We start from the raw sequence: 24,944 nt of genomic DNA, 5'->3' as shown, positions 1-24,944 counted from the left end.
CTTAAATCCAAACTCCCACACTATCAAACCTACTTGACTCACAACCACATTTCTAGTGACTACTGTGAAGACAGAATTACCTTCGAAAGGTTTTAGGATACCTACAGCTGTCTAACTAGTATACCTATGCTGTCTCCATCATTACTGAAAGGTATCACCATGGAATCATGCTAACAGGTAAAAAGAAGCACAAGTTAATTTTAACCCATGATCAGGTCTGGAATCGACATTGCATCATGCAGCTTCATTTATCTATAATTGGATTGCATCAACTGTAACCAAAATCAACACAGTTATATAAGGAATTAATATGTATCAGAGCATAGTAAGTGAAAAAGCACTTGTCAATTTCTTCTGGTAAATTAAATACACTGATTCAAACATTATGTAGATATAAATAAATCTGTATCATTTTGCTAAAAAAATCCCAAACAAAACAAGGAAAATATTTAAAAAATTGAAAACCATGTAAAACACATAAACTCAGGTTGATAAAATGATGGGAATGAACCTGCAAGGTCTTAGAAAAATTTGAAGCTTTCTGCTGCTTTTGGAAAGCAGGTTGTCCTCCAAAACAGAGAAGAACAGCTAATGAAAATGTCAGGAGTGGTTCAGCTTCCATCTCTCACTTCACATTGTCTGATTTCTGCTGGTTTCGTCTCAGTTTCATGTTGCTCATTTCTCTAAAACCTGAGGTTCCACTTCTCCCTACTCACAGCCAGGTTTGTAAGAAACTAAGAACTTTCAGAAATAAGCAGGGAGGGAAAGAGTGGCATAAGAATGCGACTCAATCACTACTAAAACAAAACCAGGTAATATCTGCCTTTACAGTCTAACATTTTAATTAGGTGGGTGTTGCAGTGGGCAATACACGGTCCCTTCTCCCCCCTGTCCCACTAACTGTGATTAGGACTTGTTCTCAGATTGCTCCACACAAAGTGCAACAGGAGAAGCTTTTCCCATTCCCCCAAACTTTCCCATACCTCATTACAGTGAAGCCACAGGTATATCCACACTGGCTTGGTTGCTTCAAACTCACGCTCATATTCGTCACCTTCTGTCTTTTAAATCCCTGTACTTGATCAATCCCAGCATAAATCCACCACAAAATAACACCTCTGATTAATTTCTAGATATGCACATTTTCAGACATTTTAAAGTAAAGCATGAAAGGAAAAAATTCCAGAGTTCCTGCCCAATAGCCTTCCATTTAAGGCACTTACCTAGAACAATCTAGGTAATGAGCCGCTTCAAGTCTGTCACCTCACTGAGGAAAAGCTGGAATTTGGTTCTGACCTCCCAGAGAGTAAATTCTGAGAAGTTCATGCTATATAACAAAATAAATACTGGAAAAATTCTGAAATCTGCCCCAGTTACACACTGACCTTGCTTACTTCTAAGTTTATTTTTTAAAGAATTATCTTGATCTAAGGAGAGCAAAGAAATTCTTTCAGTCCAGATTAGAGATCTGAAAGACAAAGTTAAATAACAGCAGAAACAGCACAAAATTATTACCTATTAAGAGAGTTCTTTACCTAATGTGACATGTTTCAGACTATTCTCAGATGAGTAGGTGGCTTTTATTTGCTTGCTACAGCAACTGGTTTATAACTAACAATATTCCTTTTGTTTCAGGTTTCACAGGTTCTGTCTTTAATTCCAAGACACTGGGGTTTTTTTGCCCATGACCTGAACAAACTGGTGTTGGGTCAAACACTGCTGCAGTTAAGATCAGTGCTAAAATTACTGAATTTCAATAGAAACAGGGTTTGGGCGATGGTTCAGGCTCCACGCTTCAGTGTGTTTTGAAATAAAGTGTACTATTTATTAAAATAACAGTTATTGTCTACGTATCAAAAAGGGGATTGAAAATTAATTCCATTTAGCATTGTCAGTTGCAGCTTTTTTTTTCCTAATGTTTTATTCAGGCTTTTTGAAATCTCACTTTCCTTTGGTTTGAAGTGGGACATTCAAATTCTTATCAGTAAACTGCGTGTGCAAGTTTCAAACTTCCCAAAATGTAGCCACTGCCAAGGGCGAAGGGGAGGGGGAAGAGCAGGGGTTGTAGGGGCTGTTTAACACCATTCAAGGACATTTTTATCCACTGGATTGGAAGAGTACTGTGTTGCCCACTAAGCACAGGGGAGCAAGAACAGGGTGATGGTCAAGTTGGAATTTCACTTGTGTGCCCATGTCCATACATCACCTGATCTTTGCACAGGAGATCTAAGCCTCCATTTTAAGTACTCAGAACTTAGTTTTTACTTCTCCTGACACAAATACAGTCCTCTTTCTGTCATCTTTAAAATAGCTAACTGATAACAATCCTGTTGCTCCTTCCAGCCATCACATACTACAATAATGAAACTCTCTTTAAATTTATTCACAGCTCATGTGAACTTGTTTCTCTTCTGTATTGTCTCCCTTTTCTTTTATAAAACTGGGATAACAATGTGCACTTATCTCTACAGACATGAACATTCCTACTGTTATTCAATATCTGAATAACTGAATTGAAACATGCTCAATACTCACAGTTAGCAGGTTAATTAAATCCATATTAGGCTCTAAATGATGCGAGGCAGTTTGGAGAGAAACCAATTCACTCAAGGTGATGGAAAGCTGCTGCATTTTCACTATGTTTACTTTGTTCTCATCTATCCAGTCAGGAAAAATTACATGGACAGCAATCAAGTCTTTTAAATGAACTCCTAAAATAGGAATCTTGAAGCCAACACAGTCAGCAAAAGCCTTGCGGTAGTTGCAGTAGTTTCCATTGGAAGAGACCAGCTCTGTCATTTCGTTCCAGTCCTACAAATAGGCAGAGAAACAAGCCTCTGTGAAAGCACTCATAGCATTTCCTTCACCTGTCTTAAATGAGCACAACTCATGTCAGGGTACCAACAGTGTAATTTCCTCTCTGGCACAGGCAAGCAAGCAGAGGATCTCTGTGAGCTCATCCTTCTCCGCCAGCAGCAACACAACTGAAGTGCCTTTTAGGATGCCCTGTCATGATCCAAGTATTGCCCTGGTGAGACATCTGCACTGCAGAACCCACCAGACCTCAAAGAGGTCATGTTCTGCTCAATATGTCTATATTCTGGAGCCCACCATACCTTTGTGACTTCTGAAGACAGATGAGAATGAGTTTCTTTCAGGCGAGAAATAGAGCTGTGGCTTAGACCTCCCACAACTGCCATCAGCGTGTTGAAGTTCTGGAGGTGAAGGAGCTTCTGCAGGAGAGATTGATCGTGCACAATTAAAAATCAAAGAAATACATGGGGCAGTTACCCAGTGTCACACATGACAAGTGAAAGGAGACAACCTATCACTGCTAAATCAGAAATCACTAAGCAAGGGGACGTAACAGAACAGTTCAGCATTTCTTTTTTTTAATTAGTTTAGTTCCACAAGAAACACACAATAGTGACAGTTGTCAACCAGAATATAACAACAAAAATTATTATGCAGTTATGTCTGCTAGTTAAAAAATGCAGACATACTACACCTGAACAAATAACCTGCAGTGATGCTGAACAGGCTATTCACTGAGGAAATAACTCAAAGAGCATCCAGTTCATTTGTTTACTGCAAACTCTATTTGTATTATTGCTTTATACTTTAGGAAAAAGAGTCATATGCAAGACTTACCTGTGCAACGTTGATAAACTTCGTGATTACTTCTGCCCTTTGCTGGGGTGTTGGCTTGCTGAGAACCATGAGCTGGACCCATTTGGAGATACCATTAAATAAAGCAATAGATCTTTCCAAAGTAGGATTGTTGTCCAGGCAGCCATGGATCACATAGCTTTGGTAGTCTGTGAACTAACAGCAAGAAGGCATTTCCAGTAAAATGGTGGACAACTCAAGAGTCAAACTGAAGCTTTGATCATTTGTTTCCTTTTAAAGCTGCTGTTGTTTAGAAAGTGATCAAGACTCAGGGTCATCAGATCCTGCTGTACATCAGTTCTTTCTTAAAATTTTGTTACTCTTTTTAATTAATTAAATGGCAACTTAAAACTTTAGTATTTGTGTGCCAGGCAGCAGCATGCCTATGAGCACAATTATTACTTCCATGGAATCATATTTCCTGTGATTTACTCAACAATTACAACATTTTATTCTGTGTAGTTTTACTTGACATGGCATGATACTCTATAGCAATTATCTAGTGCTACAAACAAGAAGTATATAAATAAGTGCTTTCCTCCCACTCCAATACCCTGACCAAATCCATTGTTGATGTAAAGAGGGAAATCTTGGCCCCACTGAAATCTATAGGAGCTCTGTCACTCTTCACAGGAGCTTGAACTGCATTCCAAGAAGCTTACTGTGCACCTATTTTCTTCTTCCTGTGTCAAAAAAATTCTGTAGCGCAGGGAGATACTTCTGCTAAATTTTGCTTCTTTTGATGTAATTTTTCAGTCCCTATATGTTCATGGACATAGTTCTACATGGGAGAGCTATGGCTCCCAAGCATTAGATTTCCATAAATGTTTTGAAAACATTTTTCAGCTGTCCCTTTAAGACAGGTTTTCAGAAGCTTAAGACATAACTTTAGCTTGTGCAGGGAGTAGATAGCAGTGCCAGACAACACGGGTTTCTTGGTTTTAGCAGATCAAAAATTGCCTGTTACAAGACCACATGATGGCATATGCTCCTACACAGCAGATGCTTGTCTCAGAGCTGCACATGAACAGTATCTCAGTGTTCAGATACTTTAAAATGTTTTCTGTCACAGTTAACACTGCTTTTCCTTCTCCTCCACCTTTTAAAATAGGTAAAACCAAAGACAGGATTCAGACTAATCATCTGTTACAATTACACGGCTTTGAGATAACACTTTTGTCTACCTTGCAAAAATAAGTGGCACTCTTGCATTTCCGAACAGTTTACAGCAAATCACCTTTCCTCATTGACATCTCCAAATAAATGCTAGTTGTTTGTCTGTAGCAGTTCTCAATTGTTCCTTAAATTAGATTAGCAATACTGGACTAGTTTTTTTAACTTCTACGTTTTGAGGTGTGCCCTTCACTTTATTTCCTAGTAATGTACGATTCTTGGTTACCAGTCTCATATAAATAAGCAACACATCTTTCAAATCCCTTCATTGCATTATGGTATAATATAGTATAGTATATAAGATTAATTAACTCTTGCAGAGAAGCATCTGAGATAGCAAAATTCAAGCTGAAGAATTAACAGACAAATTAGAAAGGAAAAAAGAAAATGCATTGCGGGACTGAGTTTTCTTCCTGGAATTCTCAGAGGAATTAAAACATATCTTAAATCTAGTCAGAAATCCATCCCTTTTTTCTTGTCCCTCCCTCCTTCTTTGAGGTTAGGATTGTGTAGATCTCGGTAGGGTGTTTTCCCATTATTTGAAGTCTAGAGTAAAAACCTTTGAGCGTTATTAAACAGACGTCAAAAGTGATTCTATTTAGACTGGTCTCAGCTTCTCATTGATCTCTTTTTCCTTCCTCTCTTGAAAAAAAGCAAACCACTCATATATTTTTCTTAGTTTTGGAGTTTGATTTTTTCATGGTCCTAAAAACTTTAAAATAAGTCCATTTTTTTGCTGAAGAGAACACGTCAGCTTGAGAAATTACTGCTTCCTTTTGCTACCAGATACAGTGACGTCATGCAACCTTTTCATAGGGATATTTGCCAGCAGAAATCAGCATTTCTTTTGGGATTTGGGCTACTCATTTGTTTTGCTTTAGCTTCTGCTTTCATTTTCATCCATTTGTGCCTCTTGCTCATGTACAATCCTGTGTGAAAAGAAGCAACTGCATCTGAATTTTCCTCAGTGCCAATATGGGAGAAGGAGGAAAGAGAAGTTGTGCTGTCTCTGTTCTGCAGGTTTTCAAGACCCAATTAGCTAAGTCCCTGAGGAACATGATCTGTCTCCGAGCTGACCCTGCTTTGCACAGGGGTTTGGCTTGGAGGCCTCCTGAGATTCATTTCAGCCTGAATTATCTTCTGCTCCTAAGTTGGCAAATGAAAGGACAGTTTCTGAAGAAGTGGTTTGGAGTGAATGGAGACTACAGAAGGACTATATATATTTCGGTCTCTTCAAAAATTATTCATTGCAAAGACCCTGATGTTTCCTGAAAAGTAATTAACTATTTTCCTCAGACGAGAAAGAAACACCTGAAGATTTTGAAGAATAATATTAGTTTAACCAATCGCTGCAACTCATGGCTGCAGTAGCTTTTAGCAGTAATTTCTGCCCAGAATTTCTCAAAAAAATTAACTTCTGTCACGAAAAGCACCAGTCATGAAAAAGATCAATGAAGTGCTGGTGCAGCCATGGCTATGTACATCATATGAAGAATTATAGAGATTTACTACACTGAAATACCGAGGGGAAAAAGTCATAAATGTTAAGCCATGTGAAAGCTCTTTAAGGACAGGCTCCTAATTGCAAGTGACAAAGTTTTAGGCTTCTTACAGAAATTCTCCTAAAAGATTTATGCTCCAGAAAAGTGAGATGTTCAGCTAGCTCAATGGGCTCTAGATGGTCAAACAGCAGGCAGGCTTTTCCTTTCTTGGAAATCCTCTTCCTCTGTGTAACTCTTCTCATCCAGTCATAGGAAGGACTGCAACAGAAAATACGTACAATTCTAATTTCTGTTTTGGTACACGAGAGGGTAGCCCACAGCTTCCACACATAATTTAAAATTACCAAGAGACAGATCATGAGTTTTCTGATCTGTGACATCCAGCACATAATAAACACCCAGAGTAAGGCCCGTTCAGGTGCATAACAGGAGAGTTTCGGAGGCACTACTGTAAATGATAAATAATAACAGGTTTCTATCTGAATAAAAGGACAATGTACTCTTCTCTATGATACAGGACGCCACAATTAAAAAGTGCCTTGGGAATACAAGAAGAACAGGTCACATCAAATTCTGATACAGAATAAAAAAAGACTTGAATAACATCAAGGAGTAATTTTTACTTCATAAGACCATGGGTCCATGAAATAATGGAACAGCAGAAACAGTCAAACAGCTACCAAAATAGTACAAGTCGGTGGACAAAAAGGCAAATAATTTGCTTGCATGCAATTAAATAATTCCTACCCATAGGCAGCAAAAGCACTTCAGAGTGCAGAAAGAGGTTGCTAATAATATTTTAAAATGAAGATTTAAGAGACAATATTCATGTGATTTCACTGGTACTGTTCTTGCAGGAAGTCTTGCAACCCTCATTGAGATTGGTAGTGTTGTCCTTACAGGTTGCTGTGCCATTTTAAAGTAAGGAAAAGTCACTATGCATATGCCATATTTTGAAAGAAAATCTACAATATCGGCTGAGATCCAAGAGCCTATCTGGTGGTGTTTAAAACATAACTTTCATTTCAGCATGCCAAGGAAATATTAGTATAATCATTTTGATACAATACAACTACAAATGTGAACGCTAAAGATTATTCAGTTAAAAAACAGAAGTACACAGAAAGCCATTATTAGCAGGTTACCGATGAGAGAATAAAAGTTTCCCTGACAAAATGCCAGATTTACGCAACATGCCAGTCACTGCATTGCTTGCATTCTGTATGAAAAATTATAGGAAAAAAAGTAATATTAATCACTTAATTGGCACTAGCTTTGTGAGGAAAATGATTTCTTTCCTATTTATATTAAAAGCTTATATACAGATACAAATCTTCTACTGTGACACTACAACTAAGATTTCAAATTTGTAGTAACTTCAAATTTAGAAGACAATATAATCATTTTGTAACTGCTTTTTTCCTCTCTCAAGATCAAGATGGCCCATATTTTTTACACTTTGCACAGGACTAGAATTCTGCTGTTACAGAGACAGAGAGAAAGATGTCGAAGCTCATAACATCCTTACATGCTGGAGATATCAATGAGATGGATGTGATCCTCATATCCGAGCTGGCTGGCTACTTCTCGAAACTCTTCAGTCAAACGAATCAGCCCAAGATCCAAGTTAAACTCCGCAGGAAATTCCAAAATCCAGTATCTGAAATCCACAGACAGTGGTTCAGAGATTGCCCAGGGATTCGGGTGTGACAGTCAGTGGCTGCATATATGTATATTCACATTTTATTCAATCATACTTATTGGCTTTTGGGCAAAGAGAGCGGACTACCCCAATTTGTTGCTGCTGTGATTATCTGTGACACTGAAGTGGCAAAGCCACTTTATAATATGATTTCCTTTGGTTAACTCAGTGCAGTACAACACAACAGCATTCTATTCAAATGTGAAATTAAAGTGATGCCTCAGGTGACACACACAAAAGGCACACACGTGTCCTGACCCATGCTGCCAGGACACCCAAATGACACTTGCACTTATTCCTTGTCTAAGTGAGACACACTATCTGCTCAGAAAATATTTTTCAAGGAAAATGAAAATGTGGATTTGAGTGGCAGTTCTACCATGATAACCATGTTAATGGGATGTCTCCTCTACTTTCAATACCTCCCTCCTTCACAGTGGTATAACTTAGTACAGAGAAAGAAAGAAAAAGCATTTGTTTGAAGGAAGCAGGTTATATCATGTTAGCTTAAAAATTATTGCTTTCTCTTTTAGAGAGAGATGTTCCTACAAAAGCACAGCCTAACACATGGAAGCTTTCCCATAGAAACAAGGTCAGAGACGGTGCAATGATCAGAACATAGTTGACCTGTAATAGCTTTGGCATCACTAACACACTCGTGTTGTCATAAATTACGTAGGGACTGCATGAACCGAAGCCAATAGCCCAGAGACAATCTTTCTCTACCACACTAGATTACATCTTGAAGCAAAATGTGTCTCTCCTCTGTGTTGCACTGAAGTAGTCTCCTCTAAGAGATATCACACTCAAACACCAGGTAAATTATAGCGCAATCAACTTTTTAAGTCAATACAATTAAGTGTCTTTAAGGCTGGATGGCTCAACGTAAACAGTTGTTTTCAAAACACAGGAGTTCACTCTTCAGTATGGACAGGAGGTCAAGTTAAGACAGAAAAAAAAGGAAAGAAGAAAAGTTTTATATTTCCATGGTTTAGTTTTAATACTTACAAAAAGAAATTACAGTGATAGTATTCACAGAAGCATAAAAACCAAAATGCTAGAGGACCAGAAGCATGCTCACCTCATGAAATAGCAGATTTTTAATCTGAATTGATCGCAGTTGTCCCCATTGACATCTCTATACGTAGGCTAGTTAAAGAAAGATTTGCATGCCTTGATTCAGTAATGCTGCTTTTATCCATAGAAGACTCTGACACTAGACCAGCTGAATTAAAAACAGTATCAAACTATTCTTCTAGAGATAATCACCATATGCTCTGAAATTACGTTCACTTTCACAGCATTTTAGGGGATGCAGACTGTTTCCTGGTTGCCAGTTTGTTTTTTGCCCCAGCAAAAATGCTTCCATTATACTATTCTGAATATTCTGCTGAATGGTTTCTAGTCAGCTATGGCTAACCAAATGCAATAATACTCTGATTACTGAAGTCTTTAAGGAGTTATAAATGACATGTAGGTGCTTAGCTATCACTGAAGGTTCATACCAGCCCAAGGCGAGCCAGCCATTACACTTTTGAAAAGTTACCTTGTAAATATGTATTTCCACTTATTCAAAGTATGCATCGGCACACTTGTACATATGGAAAAAGTCCACACCCAATAGCAGAAAGAAGCTCAGAGACGTCCATCTTTTAGGCTGAAAAAAATTCACCCCTAAACCTTGTATGTCACTAATTAATTGACACATTTTTACATGCAGTCACAGAAACAATCTGCTTTTGAAGATTTAACATGAATTTGCAAGTCCTCCTGAAAGGATATATGGACAGAAGCTTGCCAGCCAGCTCTGTGGAAGGCAGATACCACCGATGCATTAAAAGAAAGGTTCTTGGCAAATGGCTGGAGCACCGATTTCCTTTGTCATCTGCAAAAGAGAAACAAGTGACTTAACTACATTATTCATAAGCAGAAAGGAGCTTTCATTCATCAAGTGGAGTCAGAGAGAAAGGATCAAAAGTGGAAATCTTGGGTCATTATCTACCAAATAGGTAGGAAACAAAACAAAAGAACACAAAAGCTCCTTTAGTAATAACTACTGCTAGGTTGTAGTGGTATGTAAAAAAACATCAGTGTAGATAACAGGGCATAGCAAGAAAAACGGGGTATGGACAGCACTATGCTAGAACAAATCCAAACCCGGTCCACTGAAAGGGCAGCGAGATGACTTATGTACAACCACTTACGGTGTTTCTTTTATTGCAGTTTTATCACTTTATGTTAACAATTACATTGTTAAAAAAAGGGATCTGCCTCAAGGAATTAAATTTCAAAGTGACATCTCACATCTGTGCCCAAGGGTCCCATCTCCAGCTGCTGTACAGATTCTTGTGTCTTTGCAACATAGCCACTGAAACTACAGAAAGAGTTATTCCCTAGTGTGCAGGCTCACTGTCAGTGTTCCTCAACATCTGCAAACTTATTCTCTGTCTGTCACTCTTTTTAAAAGACAGTAGTTGATATGCATGTATGAAATGGGAATGGCACATGGACTGCACTTGTCAAGAGAGTGTGTATACAAGGAAGAGAGGCATGATTTCCAACAGGCAACAAATATATAGGCTCTGCTACCTCTCTTTGGGTATTTAACACAATAGTTTGATAGTGGTCTACAAACATGGATATATGGAGATGAACTACACTCAGTAGCAAGATCTGCCCCTTAATTATTTCATTTCTCACACCTTTAGATATTTGTTTCTCTTCACAAGGGAAAAAAATCAATATCTCATTCCAATCAAAAGCTGTTCTGCATTTCAAGAGAATCTAAACATAGCTTTGTGAATTAAGGCCCCATTGCAAAGCATTTAAGCCCATCCATGAACTCATCTGATTGCAATGTGACATATGTAATGATTAATTGTGTTATGGATCAAGGTCTATTTCATCACTTCTTTCCCTCAAACCTGGTACATCACATTTTAATAAGAGTAAAAAGATTACATGAGCCTTAAGTCATATTCTTGCCAATTATTGCATGATGATTCGGGAAACCTTTACAAAAAATGACTGGCCAGAAATGCAGCTGTGTAACCACTCAAGACAAAGATCAATGCCAGAAATAACTCCTTGAATAATTTAACTAAACACTTCTCTTGGTGAAGGCCAGAATTTTAAAAACAACTACACCCATGATTGTGCATTATCTGTATGAAGAAAATTTAATACAGTTTGCATGTGATTAAAATTCTGGCCCGTGTGATTCTGGGCCAAAATGAAACATGGAAAATTTTACAGAACAGAAATGTTATTTGCCAAGGGAAAGACTGGCTAAATCAGAGACCAGCAGGGGTTATATTATAAGATGAATTTCAAGAACAGTGAAATAAAATATTGAAAAACCATACCAAACATTTCAATACAAGTGTTCAAGAGCTCATCTAATGTTGCAGCCTTTCCAAGTGTGTTTGACCCCATTGTGCTTTAATCGCATTCAAAAATTAAAAGGCATTTTCACAAAGTAAAAGGATGCTTTGTCAGCTGCACAGCTTTTTCACTTTATTGTTGGTTGCATTCTTAGATGGACTTCAAGGAAAATCTGAAGAAAAAAAAAGAGAAATCATAATTATATGACTATATGGAAGACTCATCAGGATGCAATGTTTACAGTTCAACTCTTCTATAAACTGTTTTTTCCCCACACGATACAGAGCACATGAAAGACTGCCGTAAGCTTCCCCTGCATTCCAGCTCATGTTTTTAAGTGCTGTCCAATTGTTTGTCCACTAGCACAAAATAAAACCATAGCAAGGGTCATAAACCAGAAACCAGATGGTAAATGAGGGCATGTATGTACAATGACGCACATTTTGTTCAGATAATTTTATTTACACTTGATAAATCACTTTTTGTTAATAACCCTGCTTTTATGTTTTTAAGCATAACCATTTTTTTCCTAAGGTTACCAGTTCATGGCAATGCTAATAGTCTTAATTGGCACAGACCACATAAAATGTTTAATGAAGTTCATAGCAAACATTAAACTAGGAGGCAGTTTTCCAGAGAACCTTAAGATCAGTCTCTACAGCTTTTTAAAATAAATCTTCCCACAGTAGCTGAACACTCACAGAAACCTGAACACATACAGAAACTTCTAAATTGTACCATACTTCTACTATGCATTTAATTATCAAATATCCATTTACCTGAAAGACGCACAAAATACTCTGTTAAAATTTTTCAGAAATAATTTTACAGGTTATATTTAAAGAAGAGATCATGATTGTATTGTTTATCTCTGACTAAGCCCCACCACTGCCTCACCATAACAAGTGTTCAAAATGTGGCAACAACGAAGTGCATCTAGCAACTTTCTAATTAAAAAAAAAGCCAAGAGTAGAACTAAAACAGTCCTTGAAGCAAAACAATGCAAGAATTTGGGAAATTTATTTTCAGAAGTTCACAAATATCAAGTTTTTCAAAGCTACCAAATCACAGACCTCATACTGCAAATTCAGTCTTGGTGGAACTGGCAACCTTCACCCTTTTTACTAATGCACCCTGACCTACTCCCAAATGCCACAGTTACAAGGAGCAGAGAGTGCTCTGAGCTGGGTCCCTGTGAGCTTGCAGCCCCACAGATGTCACCATGGTCCAGCCGCCCTAGGGACACCAGGCAAGTGGCAGCTTGGCTGGCCCTGCTGGTGCCACCTCAGCCAGCCGTGGACAGCTGTGCTCCTTCCTCAGCAAAAGGTTGTATTGTGACACAATTCTGACTTCCCAGGAAGAAGAGAAAATACTGCTCATTCAGGTTAGGTCCACACTACTGAACCAACCATGCCCAGACCAGCTCCAAGGTACTGAAAACAACTAGCAGAGGCTGGTCTGCATCACACCAGTGAAGTCTCTCAGTCTCCCAGAGCTGGCATGTACAAACTGCCCATTGCTGGCCTATGCTAACCCCCACCTGCACCTGAAGTCCACTCAGGAGACCACTGGCTGGTCAGGGACCCTCCAGAAGCACATTATATTGCATCCCACCACTTGGAAAAGTGTCCCGTACTGGATAATCCTCTAAAGACCTGGCCTCAGACTCCTGCAGGACCCAGGCTGCTCTAATCGTGCCGTAGTGTTTTGCTTGGGAGAACTTCAAAATGCACCGTTCAGCCAAAGATGCTGTTATCTTTAGATGGGCGCTTACAGCCAGGTTCTTTCTGGTCCCATCCGACAAAAGATTTAGACATGACACACTTTTCCCTGGAGTTGAGAGAAGGAGCCTGCAGGCAACAAGCACCGCTCACCAAGCAGGGAGTTCCTCCAAGCCAGTGCACACACAATGCTGCAGCAGCCAACAGCAAACATGAGCAGAGAGGTGCCAGCATCAGTCCTGCCCCGCCAGTGCCTTCCTCCGGGCTGGAAGAAAGCACTGCCCTTTGTTCGAGTTTGGTGGTGCAGAACCCCCTCTTGAAGGGACACACATCTGTTTTTCCAGGAATCGAGCAGAGCTCCTATTTGCAACATATCGCGGAAAAACTACTCCTTTCACACAACAGTGAGCAGCCAGAGCACTCACCTGAGAAAAAGGGGAAGGTGGGTTCACAGTGGTCCTTGGCGTTGAACCTATGCTGGGTATTGTAGCAGAAGGTGTCCTAACAGTTAGGTCTGGGGCTAGGCTCAACCCTTCCTGTTAAAGCTGCACCGTTGCACAAAAACCAAAGCCGTCTGAAGTGGACCAGAGAGAGAATACAGGGAGATACATGGCTCTCTAACCTGCTGGTCAGGCCACACATGAGCCAGGTCACCCTAGGTTCAGTCTTCCAAAGACTATTTATATATTTAAGGGGAAAAAAACCAAAGTAGATAATTTGCTTGGTGTACTTGCTTTGAGAGTTAGCCAGCAGCTGAGCAGTGGTTTTCAAGATCACAACTTTGTACTTTGGCACCTAATTTCTGCTAGAATCCCACTTCGGGCATGTTTGTCCTTTTTGACTATCCCAAAATCCTTCTGTAAGTGCTTAGCTTACTGGCTCGATTTTTCAGAGACCCAGCTATCTAGCTCTTCCAACTTCATCTGACTTAAGCTTTTTTCCAAGAGGAGAAAAATAAATTTTACATTGGCTATTGCAAAATATATTTTAGTCAGCTCTTCAAAAAATATAATTGAGAAAAGCTAATGCATTTTTTGCCTATCCCTTGAAAACTGCTGAGCATGAAATGTAGGAGGCGAGGAGATTTGAGCTGTATTTTCAGTTTTGTTAGTATTACCATCCTCCATAACATATAGCATAGGAGAGTATAAGCCTTATCAGCTGTCGGCAACAGCATTAAGGCAGCCATATAGTAATCAACAAATAATGCTTCATGTAAAATGGTAGGATTTATTTTAATTATATGGCAACTACTTAACCAGTAGATACCATCCCCCCAAACAGCCCATCTGACCACTAAAGGGTTTTATTCTCATATACTTCTGAGAGAAGAATAAAACATTTCCACTGGCGGAAGAACTGCCTGACTGAGGCTAAGCCACATATCCACAGCTGAGCCAAAACCTGATATCACATCTCTTGACTGCAGACTCAACAACCATCACCATTACATCATTGTGTGTTTAGCACTGCTGTTCTACTAGAACAATAAACCTCTTGTCTATATCATGCCACAATGGTATCCCATCATACCTCTAGGGATGGATGAGTAAAATACAATTATAAATTTCATCTACAAAAGTGAAATAAATTATATTGTGATAGAAAATGGCTCAACACATGCAAAGCACAAAAACCTCATACATGCAATAATACATGTATATAATGTACATATATATACGTATAATAATGTGTATACATAAAAGTATGATATATCTATATAATACATATAGATAATACATGTAAAGAATTAAAAACTTTGAAATAAGTGATTACTATTAAAAAAATGATTGCCAAAGGTGCAATAAGACTTCCAACTAAAGATAACCTAGAGAATTTCTGCCCCCAGGTGCTTCCTAATGTAACTCTGAGACAACTCATTGCCATCCAGCTGTTTCAGAAGGATTCAGGAAAGCTGAATAAGGAAAACAGAGGTTACTTAATGAGATCACACAATGAATGAATGATTACATACTACAATGAAACAAAAAAAAAATTTGCCTTTAAATGGAATTATGACTATTGTTGGGTTTACTGTGGTTATCAGAGGCTATTAAGGACACAGAAGACACAATCTCCCACAGCTACCCATTCTCCTTTCTTAATCAGGTCACTTGAAATGACAGACTCCACTATGAGTCTTGCTGGGAACCCGCCATATGCTGGGACAGGACTTCAGGGCAACAGCCACGAGTGGGTGAAGGATTGTAGGAAAATGATCAATATCAGCCTCGGTGTTCCCTCAAAGCCTATAGCTTTGTTTAAAGGACCCCCTTCATTTAGGTAGTAGATACAACCATAATATTCCTGTGAACAGAGTAACGGTATCAGGTGTATCATGCTTTATTTCAGGAAATATTACCATTAGGGGATGTGAGCTTCCTACTTAGGGTGAAAACAGAAACATCTGCAGTGATGTGCCCAGCAGGCAGAAGTTCATGACAGACTGAACTACAAGACACGAAGTCCCTTCCAAGTCCTGTCATCACCATGATTGCCACATGCACACAGTTATGTTGAGCAGATGGCTCTCCTTCACACCTTTAATGCAGTGTAACTGCATTTCATGTTCAACATTTTGGAAGTCTTGAGATGGTGCTATTGACTGTCTTGATAGATGTATTTAAAACAACTGTGTAGGCTGTGAGCTCTTGAAACAGATGTGGTCAGGTGTAATACATTAGCTTTTAAAAGCAACAGGATACCCTGCCAGTAAACTTGTGGTCTTATGCAAAGGCATCAAATGGTGTGAGTGGAGTGGGCAGCATGTAGTCAAGTTTTAAGTGTTGGCTACTGTCATTAGTGAAATCACTTTTACTGCTGGGGGCTAGTAAGGGGAGGTCCACATCTACAAGCTATGGCAGTTTAACTAATATTAAAATGTCAAGCCAGCACAAATCCTTGTGTGGGCACTTTCACATGGATTTCAAGCAAGTTATGTTTGTTACAGGTATAAGCTAAACCAATAAGTTAGGTTTAAAGACGCTTAAGTTTGACATAGAGAGTAATATTTATTTAGCTAAACAAAATTTAATCAGCTTTTTAGCCAAGCAAAAGTAAGTGTTCATGTAGTATTTTCCCCATTAATTAAAAGTGGGCTATTTTCCTTCTAGTTGGAGACAATAAATAGAGCCACACCCAAACAGTTCAACTTTGACACAGAGGCACCTCTATGGGTCTCAGTTTATCCATAAACTTTCCAAAGGCCTGCAAGCAGGAGACTCATATTCTTTACAAGATTAGGACATTCTTGGGGGTTTAAGTAAGCCAGGCCTCCCCTTGTTTCCCCCTCCTCCAAGCCTACACAACGCACCACTGAATGCTTGTGTTAAACAGCTTCCACCTGGCTGCTGGAGAAAGAGTGCTATGAACAGGGAAACAAAATTGGTAGCACTACACAGAAAAAGAAGCTGAGAAGAAGTTCAGAGTCTCACAAGAAGGTTTAAGGGTAACTTCCCTTGCTACACCTTTTTCCTTTATCCCGTCCTGCTCATTTCCAGGGCACGTTCTTCAAGACAGAGTTAATCTGCTGCCTTGCAGATGTAGTGGACGCTCTCACAATGAGGCCCTTTCTTGTGATTAGTCTCCACACATATTAGTGTAATTACCATAATAAGAATCCCAGCTGGCACACATAAAGGTTGTACCTTTGCCTACACATGTGCAACTGAGACATCATTTTGGGCTCAAGTCAACACAGGTCTTAGGTTGCCCCTGAAGATTTGCCCCTCCAAGCAGTTAAATATTTATTGTAGGTGGTCCCTACCAGTTTCTTTATTATGGAACACACAAGTCAATTTCTAGAAAACTCTGAGCAAGTGACGGTCAAGTTCCTCCAGCATCTGACACATGCCAAAGCTGTGCTAGGCAGCAAAGTGCAGTGATGCTGGGCTGTGAGGCAGCCCCATGCCACCGCTTCTGTCCCAGTCCATGACCTCAACCATCACATGCAGCTGTCTGCAGGATTGCACATCTGGCTTAGCAATGACATTTGTCAAATGGAGCAAGGACACAGAACAAGGGAGAGATTGTGGCACTGCTCCATGAATGCAAGATACAAGCCTTGCTGGGGGCAGGAAAGGAATGAAAATGAAATACGAGAGTCTTGAGCTCATCCAGTGTGACTCACCAGTACTTATTCACCTTTGCTACACACATTCAGGCCGTAGTTATGCAATAAACCACAGTAACTGTCTGCACCCTAGTGCTTTGATTCACTATTTTTTCTGGATGAAAGAGGAATTTCAAAAGACATTAAAGAGTGGGACATTTGTGTCTCAAAAGGGAGGATGAGGGAGATGGCGAAGTGTACACTGCTGGTGGGCAGCTAGAGCCAAACCTTGTATTAACAAGAGACACTGCACAGGGGATGTTAGTGGCTACACAGCTCTACAGGCTCTACAGGATAAAGTTTCACCAACTCCATTTCATTCCCCTACCCTAAACCAGTAGATCTCTGTGGTGGGTTGGCCTCAGCTAGCAGCCAAACACCTCACAGCCACTCGTCAATACCACCCACTGCAGTGCAATGGAAGAAAATAGGAGGAATAGGAGCAAGAAAACTTATGGGTCAAAATAAAGAAGGGGAAATCACTCACCAGTTACTGTCATGGGCAAAACAGACTCATCTTGGGGAATTTAATTTCACTCCAGATACCCCTCCTTCCCCCTTGTTATTGCTGCAGGCTGCACTCAGTCCTTTCCGTGAGACAATGAGCCCTGCAGGAGGTCAAGGTCAGTACACAGCAGATTCTCTCTGCTGCTCCTTCTCTCTCTTGTCCTGTGCTTCAGCATGGGACCTCTATGGGCCACATTCCTTTCAGAGGCATACCTGTTCTGGCATGGACTTATCCACAGGCCACAGTCCTTTCAGGAAAGTACCTGCTCCACCACAGAGCACCTCCTAGTCCTCTGACCTCGTTATTCCCTCTGTTCTTCCCTCTGCCTCTCTATTGTCTTATTCTCTCCATGTTCCCTCCCCCTCAGCATTTTCTGCCTTTTCTTAAACATCTTTTCACAAGGTACCACCAACTCGGCTGATGGGCTCACCTGTGGGTCCCTTGCAAAGACAGCTGAAAGCAGCTGTGTTCAGCACAGGGTAGCCCCTGGTCTCCTCCCACAGAGGCCATGCCTGTGGCCGCCTGCTGCCAAAGCCTTGCCATTTACATCCAACAAAGCCTCTAAGGGATGAGCATTCATCACCATAGCACAAAAGTATGCAAGTTACAAATTGTCAAAATGTATTTATTTCATTGTGCTTAACTTTGAGGGAAGAGTCTCCCAGACTAAATATTTACTTTCAAGTCATCACAGGTCAGCTAATTAACATAGAAGGCTATTATAAATTATTTTGAGGCCTAGATAACTACTCTTCTACAAGAACAGAGGTTAAATGAGTAGGATCTTAGGTAAGAAACCAAGTGGATATATGGATCTGCTCATATGCACCATGAAACTCTTAGTTCGGAGCCACATATTGCCTTGTAAAAGTTCATAAATTAGTATATGGAGTACAATACCTGCTGACTTACAATAAAGAAGCAGCTTACAGAAATCATAAGGAATGCTAATGGACAGGCACATGATCAAATACTTCCAGTAATCAGAAAGTCACTTGATTAAGGCTTGAGCTGTTTAGACAGCATTACTTCTGTCTGTGAAAGATAACCAAGATGATTTCTGAGATAACAGAAAAAAAACCAGGTTTCCTCACTTACAAACCCCTAAAATGGATAACTTGATAACTGGATTTGTAAAAATAACAAAGGTTTCATTCTCAATTGCAATTGTAGTGTTTACGGAACTGGTGATCGACAATAATTCAGCTTTTTCCATTCACTTCTATATTTGTTTCCTCAATTTACCATGTTGGCATTGTGGCTGTAACTGTATCTCCAACTAACAATGGCAGTAAAATCTGAACATGCACTATAATAACAACATCTTACTTCCACTTTCTAGGGGTCAAGGTACTACAATTGCCCAGAATGCATCAGGTTCAAAGGAAAAACTAAAGAAGACCTTAGTTCATCTTCAAAGGAGGAAAACTTTCAGGCAAACTCCTCAGTAGATTTGTCACGAAAATTGTTTTGCTATTCCCAGTAAAGCAAAAATAAAATTACAAATATCAGACATCTGATTAGCATGTATGATGCCAGGGGACACAACTCTTCTGAGAATATTTGGCTTTCAGGCATGTTAGAGATCTCCACTGCAAAAGCACAAACCATTGGGAGAGGACAGCTGAAGGCAATAAGAGTTCACATACTACTTGAATCCAATCTTTTTTTCAGAAACTGAACCGACACACTTTCAATACCTCTTACAAGTTATACTGCCTGTAAGCCTTAAGAGAAACTCTTGGCAATTACCTTTATTATTCATAGACTTGCATACAGCTCTTCACAGTCTTTCATGAAAAAGTGCAGTTTGTTAACCTAGTCACATAGATTGACTCAAGGAAAAAAAATCACCTTATCAATGTATATTTTTGACTGGTTACACGGTTGCATACCTTTAATGAGACTGGACCAGCCCAACAGAAACCATTTTTAGTTATTTTAAAACACATATGGAGAAATAATCATCCCTTCAGTTCTGAAAGATGGAGTGTATCTGTCACAAAATATTTTAATATTTTATTATTATTTACATTGCCAGCTGTATTGTCCTACAGCCAAGCTAGAAAAATCACATTGATTTATTATTTACATTACTAAGAAATACTAGGTCCTATTTATCTAGGCCTTCTGATCAGCTTGGATATTCACATTTTCTCCCACAAAGCTTATTTTGTCTTATTTTTAACTTAGCCAAATTTATTCTACAGTAGCATAGTCCCTGCGTAGTGTCTTTTTTGAAGCTATTAAATCTTCCAAGAGTTATGAGAGTTTTAAGAGTCAACACTCCTCTCAGTTTCACACCACTTTTCAATCAATTTTAAGGCAGAGAGTAACCATGAGAGCCTCTAACTTCTGTTAAAGTTCAGTAAGTTTGGTATCAAATTTCTTGTCTGATAAACCCGTGGCTTCCAAACTGATTTTCCCTTAGAAGAAGCTTTTTCACTCCATGTAATTCTGTAATTTCCCCTTATTTCCCACTGTAGACTAACTGCTCATGGCACAATATAGGCCCATGCTGGCAGACAGCCACATTGCAAACATCTGCGCCACACACTGCAATGATGCCACAGGAATTACAGACATCTATGGAGTTTCTCAAGCATGTCAAGCTTTACAGGCTTGTGCCTGTACAGGCTTGTGCCTACTCGAGCAGTAGAGATTATAGGAAAGTACCCCAGAAAACCAGATGCTAAACCACTTCTCTTCCCTTTTCCAGCTCTGCGGCTATATTGTATCAAGAGAAAAAAAAATTATTATCTGCAGTCACAGATATCGGTGAAGGGAGGCTTCAACACCTCCTACCTACCTGCTATCATTGCCAGCATCAATGACCATACCTGATTTCCCACTCTTTCCAGCATTTCCCCAGCTGAAGAACTACTGCAGTTACTTTACATCTAATAAAAGCAAGGGTATCATCTTGTGAAGAGGGGAGGTTAAGTGCATGTTTATTTTTTCCTCTTCATCCCTATTATCCCATACATTACCTCACATGTCTGTGAATTCACAACCTACACCTATCCTGGTGTGAGGAGTGGCCTCTCTGTGTAGCAAGAACAGTTTTGCTGCTGACCTTTCCTCCTGCGACCACAACCAAAACATGGGTCAGCTTCAGAAATATCTCAACTACACATTAACAGCCTGGGAAGTACTTATCAGTGCAGTAAATTGAAGGCAGCAACTGGCAAAACATTAAAGGCAGGAAGAGGCTTTCAGAGACTGAAGTAATGGGAAGCTGGATGTCTGAGATGGAGCAAGCCAGAGTTAAAAGGACATAGGGGCAGGACAGAACTTTGGCTCCTTTTGCTCGTTTGGCAGTTACAGTGCATTTCTAATGGTATCGTCCTTCATTTTGCCTTTGATGAATGTAGAAAGTGGTTCGCATGTAACTGCTATTTTCCCACAGATGTGCTAGGAGGTCCCAGACAAGGAGAGAGACTAGACCAGTTGCTAATGGTCAGTAAATTTTCTCACTCCCTTGTGGCACCTTCCCATTCAAGACCAGCTGCTCTTTAAAGAGAGAATGCAAATTCAAATGGTATGCTGGAAAACACTGACACATGTGACAGTAGCCAGACTTGCTGTGTGATCCTAGGAACTCATGCAAATTGCTGTCTGCTGCACACTCCCATGAATCAAGGATGCCTGCCTTGTGCGGTGCTCTGGTTTTGCATCTGCAGAAGCCACCGCTGACTCGCAATTCACAGGCAAGCAGGTGTGCAAAAAAGCTGGTAGAGTGAAAACACAGCCTGGAGGTCAGGAGAGATCCAGCATCTCTCTTTGCAAAATTCTGTCAGCAGATGCTGGACATGAAAATATGTAAACAGTTCCTTACATCTAGTTATTTTCTATAAGTTTCCCTTAGGAAGATGGGTGAAACAATGGCAGTTTTGGATTTATTAATGATGCAAAGAGAGTATTTTGAACATAGGCACACAGTGTTTCTTAAGCCAGTTCAGAAGTTTTTAAAATAGTAAGCCTCCAACAGCGAAGAGCAGGGAGGAGATTGATTGTTCTTTCTAGTGTGCCTGACTAGATTTTGTACGTTTTTCAGAGGTAACAAAGCCACTGTCAGTCAGCTGACTAAACCCCGTTTCCTTACTAAGCAGTCCACTAAGAAACATACACCGGTTAGTACAACCATACTGAAGACAATCAGCAAACCTCTAAACCTCTAAAATTGTTTATGATACAAGAAGTAGTCTACAGAGTACAGGATACAAGACCAGCGTCACCACAGTTGATTCCTACATCCAAGTTTTTGGAACAGAGTGAGTTTTATTAATAACCACGTACCTTCCTAACAATAACACAGTTTGCAGCCAACAAGTTAAATGCCTTCTTTAAAAAGAGAGTAAAGGCAACACAGGAATTTCTCATCAAACGACTTGAAACATAAACACAAGTTCATCTGAAGAAGGTGCTTTATATAAAAATACACAGAACAGCAAGACAATTAGAAAAAAGGGAAGGAGCAGTATATATATATTAAAAAAAAAATCTATCTCAAAGAAAAAAACAGGAAAAGCATCTTACAGCTCCTGCCTTAGTAAATAATACATTAAACATGTAACTTTGATCTTTAGTTTGCTGATATTATTTTGCTAGTTAAATATTTACTATATGAAAGAATATTTAACATAGGATTGCAGCTAGACAAATATCCCTCTTCCGCAACCACAAAACGGAACAGCAGGACTTCAGAGAAACAAGCCTTACCAAAACCCATTGGTTAAGTTTGCAATGCTCATGTGTTAAGATATAGCACTGTAATTCTCTGAAGCTCACGTATTTGTAGTGCAACCTGTATTTTTTGCCTAAAAGAGTACGATCTTTGAAAAATACCAAAATGCATACTTTGTAGAGATGTTATACCAAAAAACTCACCATTATTTGAGAAGCAACATGAGCAGTTGCTGTAGCTGTAACAGTTGAGAATCACGTACTCCAACGAATATATTTTTGGCTGTGTAGGTAAAGCCCCTCCAGTTGATTGGCAGTACAACGCCTTTGGCTTAGACCATCCCAGATACCTGTCGCTCTCACAAGTAACTTCAAAGACACTAAATTCATCCAAGCTTGTTTGCTTTGTATTTATAGAAGAAACTAATAACTACTTCCTCTTTAGCATATATTTATTAAATTTAAGGAGCTTATCAGAATTTCTTGAAGGGTCTGCTTAACTCCAATAATGATTAAAAAAAGAAAACTTTACCACATAGCCGCAGGATTTAATATGAAGTGAAAGAAGTGGTCAAATAAGGGGAGGAAATTAAAGGGCAGGAGGTGTTGGGAAGATCTTGGAAGCTGAGATAGAGGCTAGGGACTTGTTTTCCCTCCACCAGTATTTGGCATTTAAAGACTGATTGCTATTGCAGTCAGGTTTTCAAAACAGCTCACTCCTTTTCAACCTTATTTCCAGGAGTGAATTGTATTTCTATAAGCACTAGTATTCCAGATAACTGTGCCCAAGTAATCAGAATTTCTGAATCTATATAGTTAAATCAGTGCAAGAATTCCAAAAAGAGCAGATTACTTAAGATATATGAATCTGAAAACCACGTCTCCTATTTCAGTTCCGCAATGTGAGTTGAGAACTAGATAAAAAAATAAAAAAATAAAAAAATAAAAAGCACCCAAATCTTGGCTCCCTTTCACTTTCAGGACCTGACTCCAGGGGTGTGATTCTCAGCCTGGTGTCTCACTTCTCACCTCCTCATCCCAGAAGGTGACTGTCTAGAGGTTTTAGCCTCTTTCTGCATTTTAAATATTAAACTCCTCAAATGCCCAACAGTGGGCTTTCAGAAGTTTATCAGAGTCAGCAACACCAAGAAGCCTCCTGCTAAGGTCAGTCCTGAATCCTTTTGGGATCTGTAAACCAGAAACTTCTCTGCCTTGCCTGTGGTAAGCATCCTCTGGTCACACCTAGCACATCACTCCTATACCAGATAAGTGCAGCCGTGATGCCCAAGCTCTTTATCTCAGACCTCTGAACACCCCTTAAAGCTGTGAGAGATACAGGACCAATTTTTCCCATTAATGGAAGGATTGTAAATCACTCACTTTCTCAGCTGAGACTACAGAGTAGATTTACCATCCCCAGAACGTCAATGAAATTCCATATTAAATAAAATAATGGACTTTCTTTGGGTTGCAGGCACAAGCATGACTGTATGTGATGAGAATGTGATGAGATTGTATGTGATGAGAGCAGTGTAGGGGAAAGGGAGCTGGGGGTCCTGGTGGACAGCAGGATGACCATGAGCCAGCACTGTGCCCTTGTGGCCAAGAAGGCCAATGGCATCCTGGGGTGTATTAGAAGGGGGGTGGTTAGTAGGTCGAGAGAGGTTCTCCTTCCCCTCTACTCTGCCCTGGTGAGACCTCATCTGGAATATTGTGTCCAGTTCTGGGCCCCTCAGTTCAAGAAGGACAGGGAACTGCTGGAGAGAGTCCAGCGCAGGGCCACAAAGATGATTAAGGGAGTGGAGCATCTCCCTTATGAGGAAAGGCTGAGGGAGCTGGGGCTCTTTAGCTTGGAGAAGAGGAGACTGAGGGGTGACCTCATCAATGTTTATAAATATATAAAGGGTGAGTGTCACAAGGATGGAGCGAGGCTCTTCTCGGTGACAACCAACAGTAAGACAAGGGGTAATGGGTTCAAGCTGGAACACAAGAGGTTCCACTTAAATTTGAGAAGAAACTTCTTCTCAGTGAGGGTGACGGAACACAGGAACAGGCTGCCCAGGGAGGTTGTGGATTCTCCTTCTCTGGAGACATTCAAAACCCACCTGGACACCTTCCTGTGTAACCTCACCTAGGTGTTCCTGCCCTGGCAGGCGGATTGGACTAGATGATCTGTCGAGGTCCCTTCCAATCTCTAACATTCTGTGATTCTGTATAATTTAAGGAGAAGAGTACTCACTCAAGAAGATGGAAAGAAAAAAAAAAGAGTGAATTCTAGTTCCTGCCCCAATGCCTACTTCAGATAAAAATATACAGACAGTCATTAGGGCAGGGCCTGGAAATCAAGAGTTTTAGGAAGGGTGGCAGCTGTTCCAGGAAGTATGCGTTCATGAATTCGGTAAAGCAGAGCATGAGCAAGCAGGCTGAAGTAGGCAAGACATCTTTAGCATCTTTAGTCTTTTAAGGAAGCTATTTCATGAACAACAGT

General features: G+C 39.9%; 1 protein-coding gene across 2 annotated transcripts in view; it reads right to left on the bottom strand.

Annotated features, from left to right (window-relative positions):
• RASGRP3 (RAS guanyl releasing protein 3) overlaps window positions 1-24,944 on the bottom strand; it is a 60,813-nt gene that overhangs the window by 20,453 nt on the left and 15,416 nt on the right. For both annotated transcript variants that reach the window (XM_065631395.1, XM_065631396.1), the window contains exons 2-9: window positions 11,412-11,602; window positions 9,829-9,931; window positions 9,128-9,190; window positions 7,873-8,004; window positions 6,455-6,602; window positions 3,652-3,825; window positions 3,117-3,233; window positions 2,536-2,811 (exon numbers count right to left, since the gene is read on the bottom strand). In XM_065631395.1, the coding sequence (XP_065487467.1) occupies window positions 2,536-2,811; window positions 3,117-3,233; window positions 3,652-3,825; window positions 6,455-6,602; window positions 7,873-8,004; window positions 9,128-9,190; window positions 9,829-9,931; window positions 11,412-11,481 (1,083 nt within the window). In that variant the 5' untranslated portion in view covers window positions 11,482-11,602. The remainder of the gene's footprint in view (window positions 1-2,535; window positions 2,812-3,116; window positions 3,234-3,651; window positions 3,826-6,454; window positions 6,603-7,872; window positions 8,005-9,127; window positions 9,191-9,828; window positions 9,932-11,411; window positions 11,603-24,944) is intronic.

This window comes from Caloenas nicobarica, chromosome 3 (assembly GCF_036013445.1).
Source record: "Caloenas nicobarica isolate bCalNic1 chromosome 3, bCalNic1.hap1, whole genome shotgun sequence".
NCBI lineage: Eukaryota > Metazoa > Chordata > Aves > Columbiformes > Columbidae > Caloenas > Caloenas nicobarica.
Note: the sequence above shows the minus strand (reverse complement) of the source record. Positions and strands in the feature narration are given on the sequence as shown.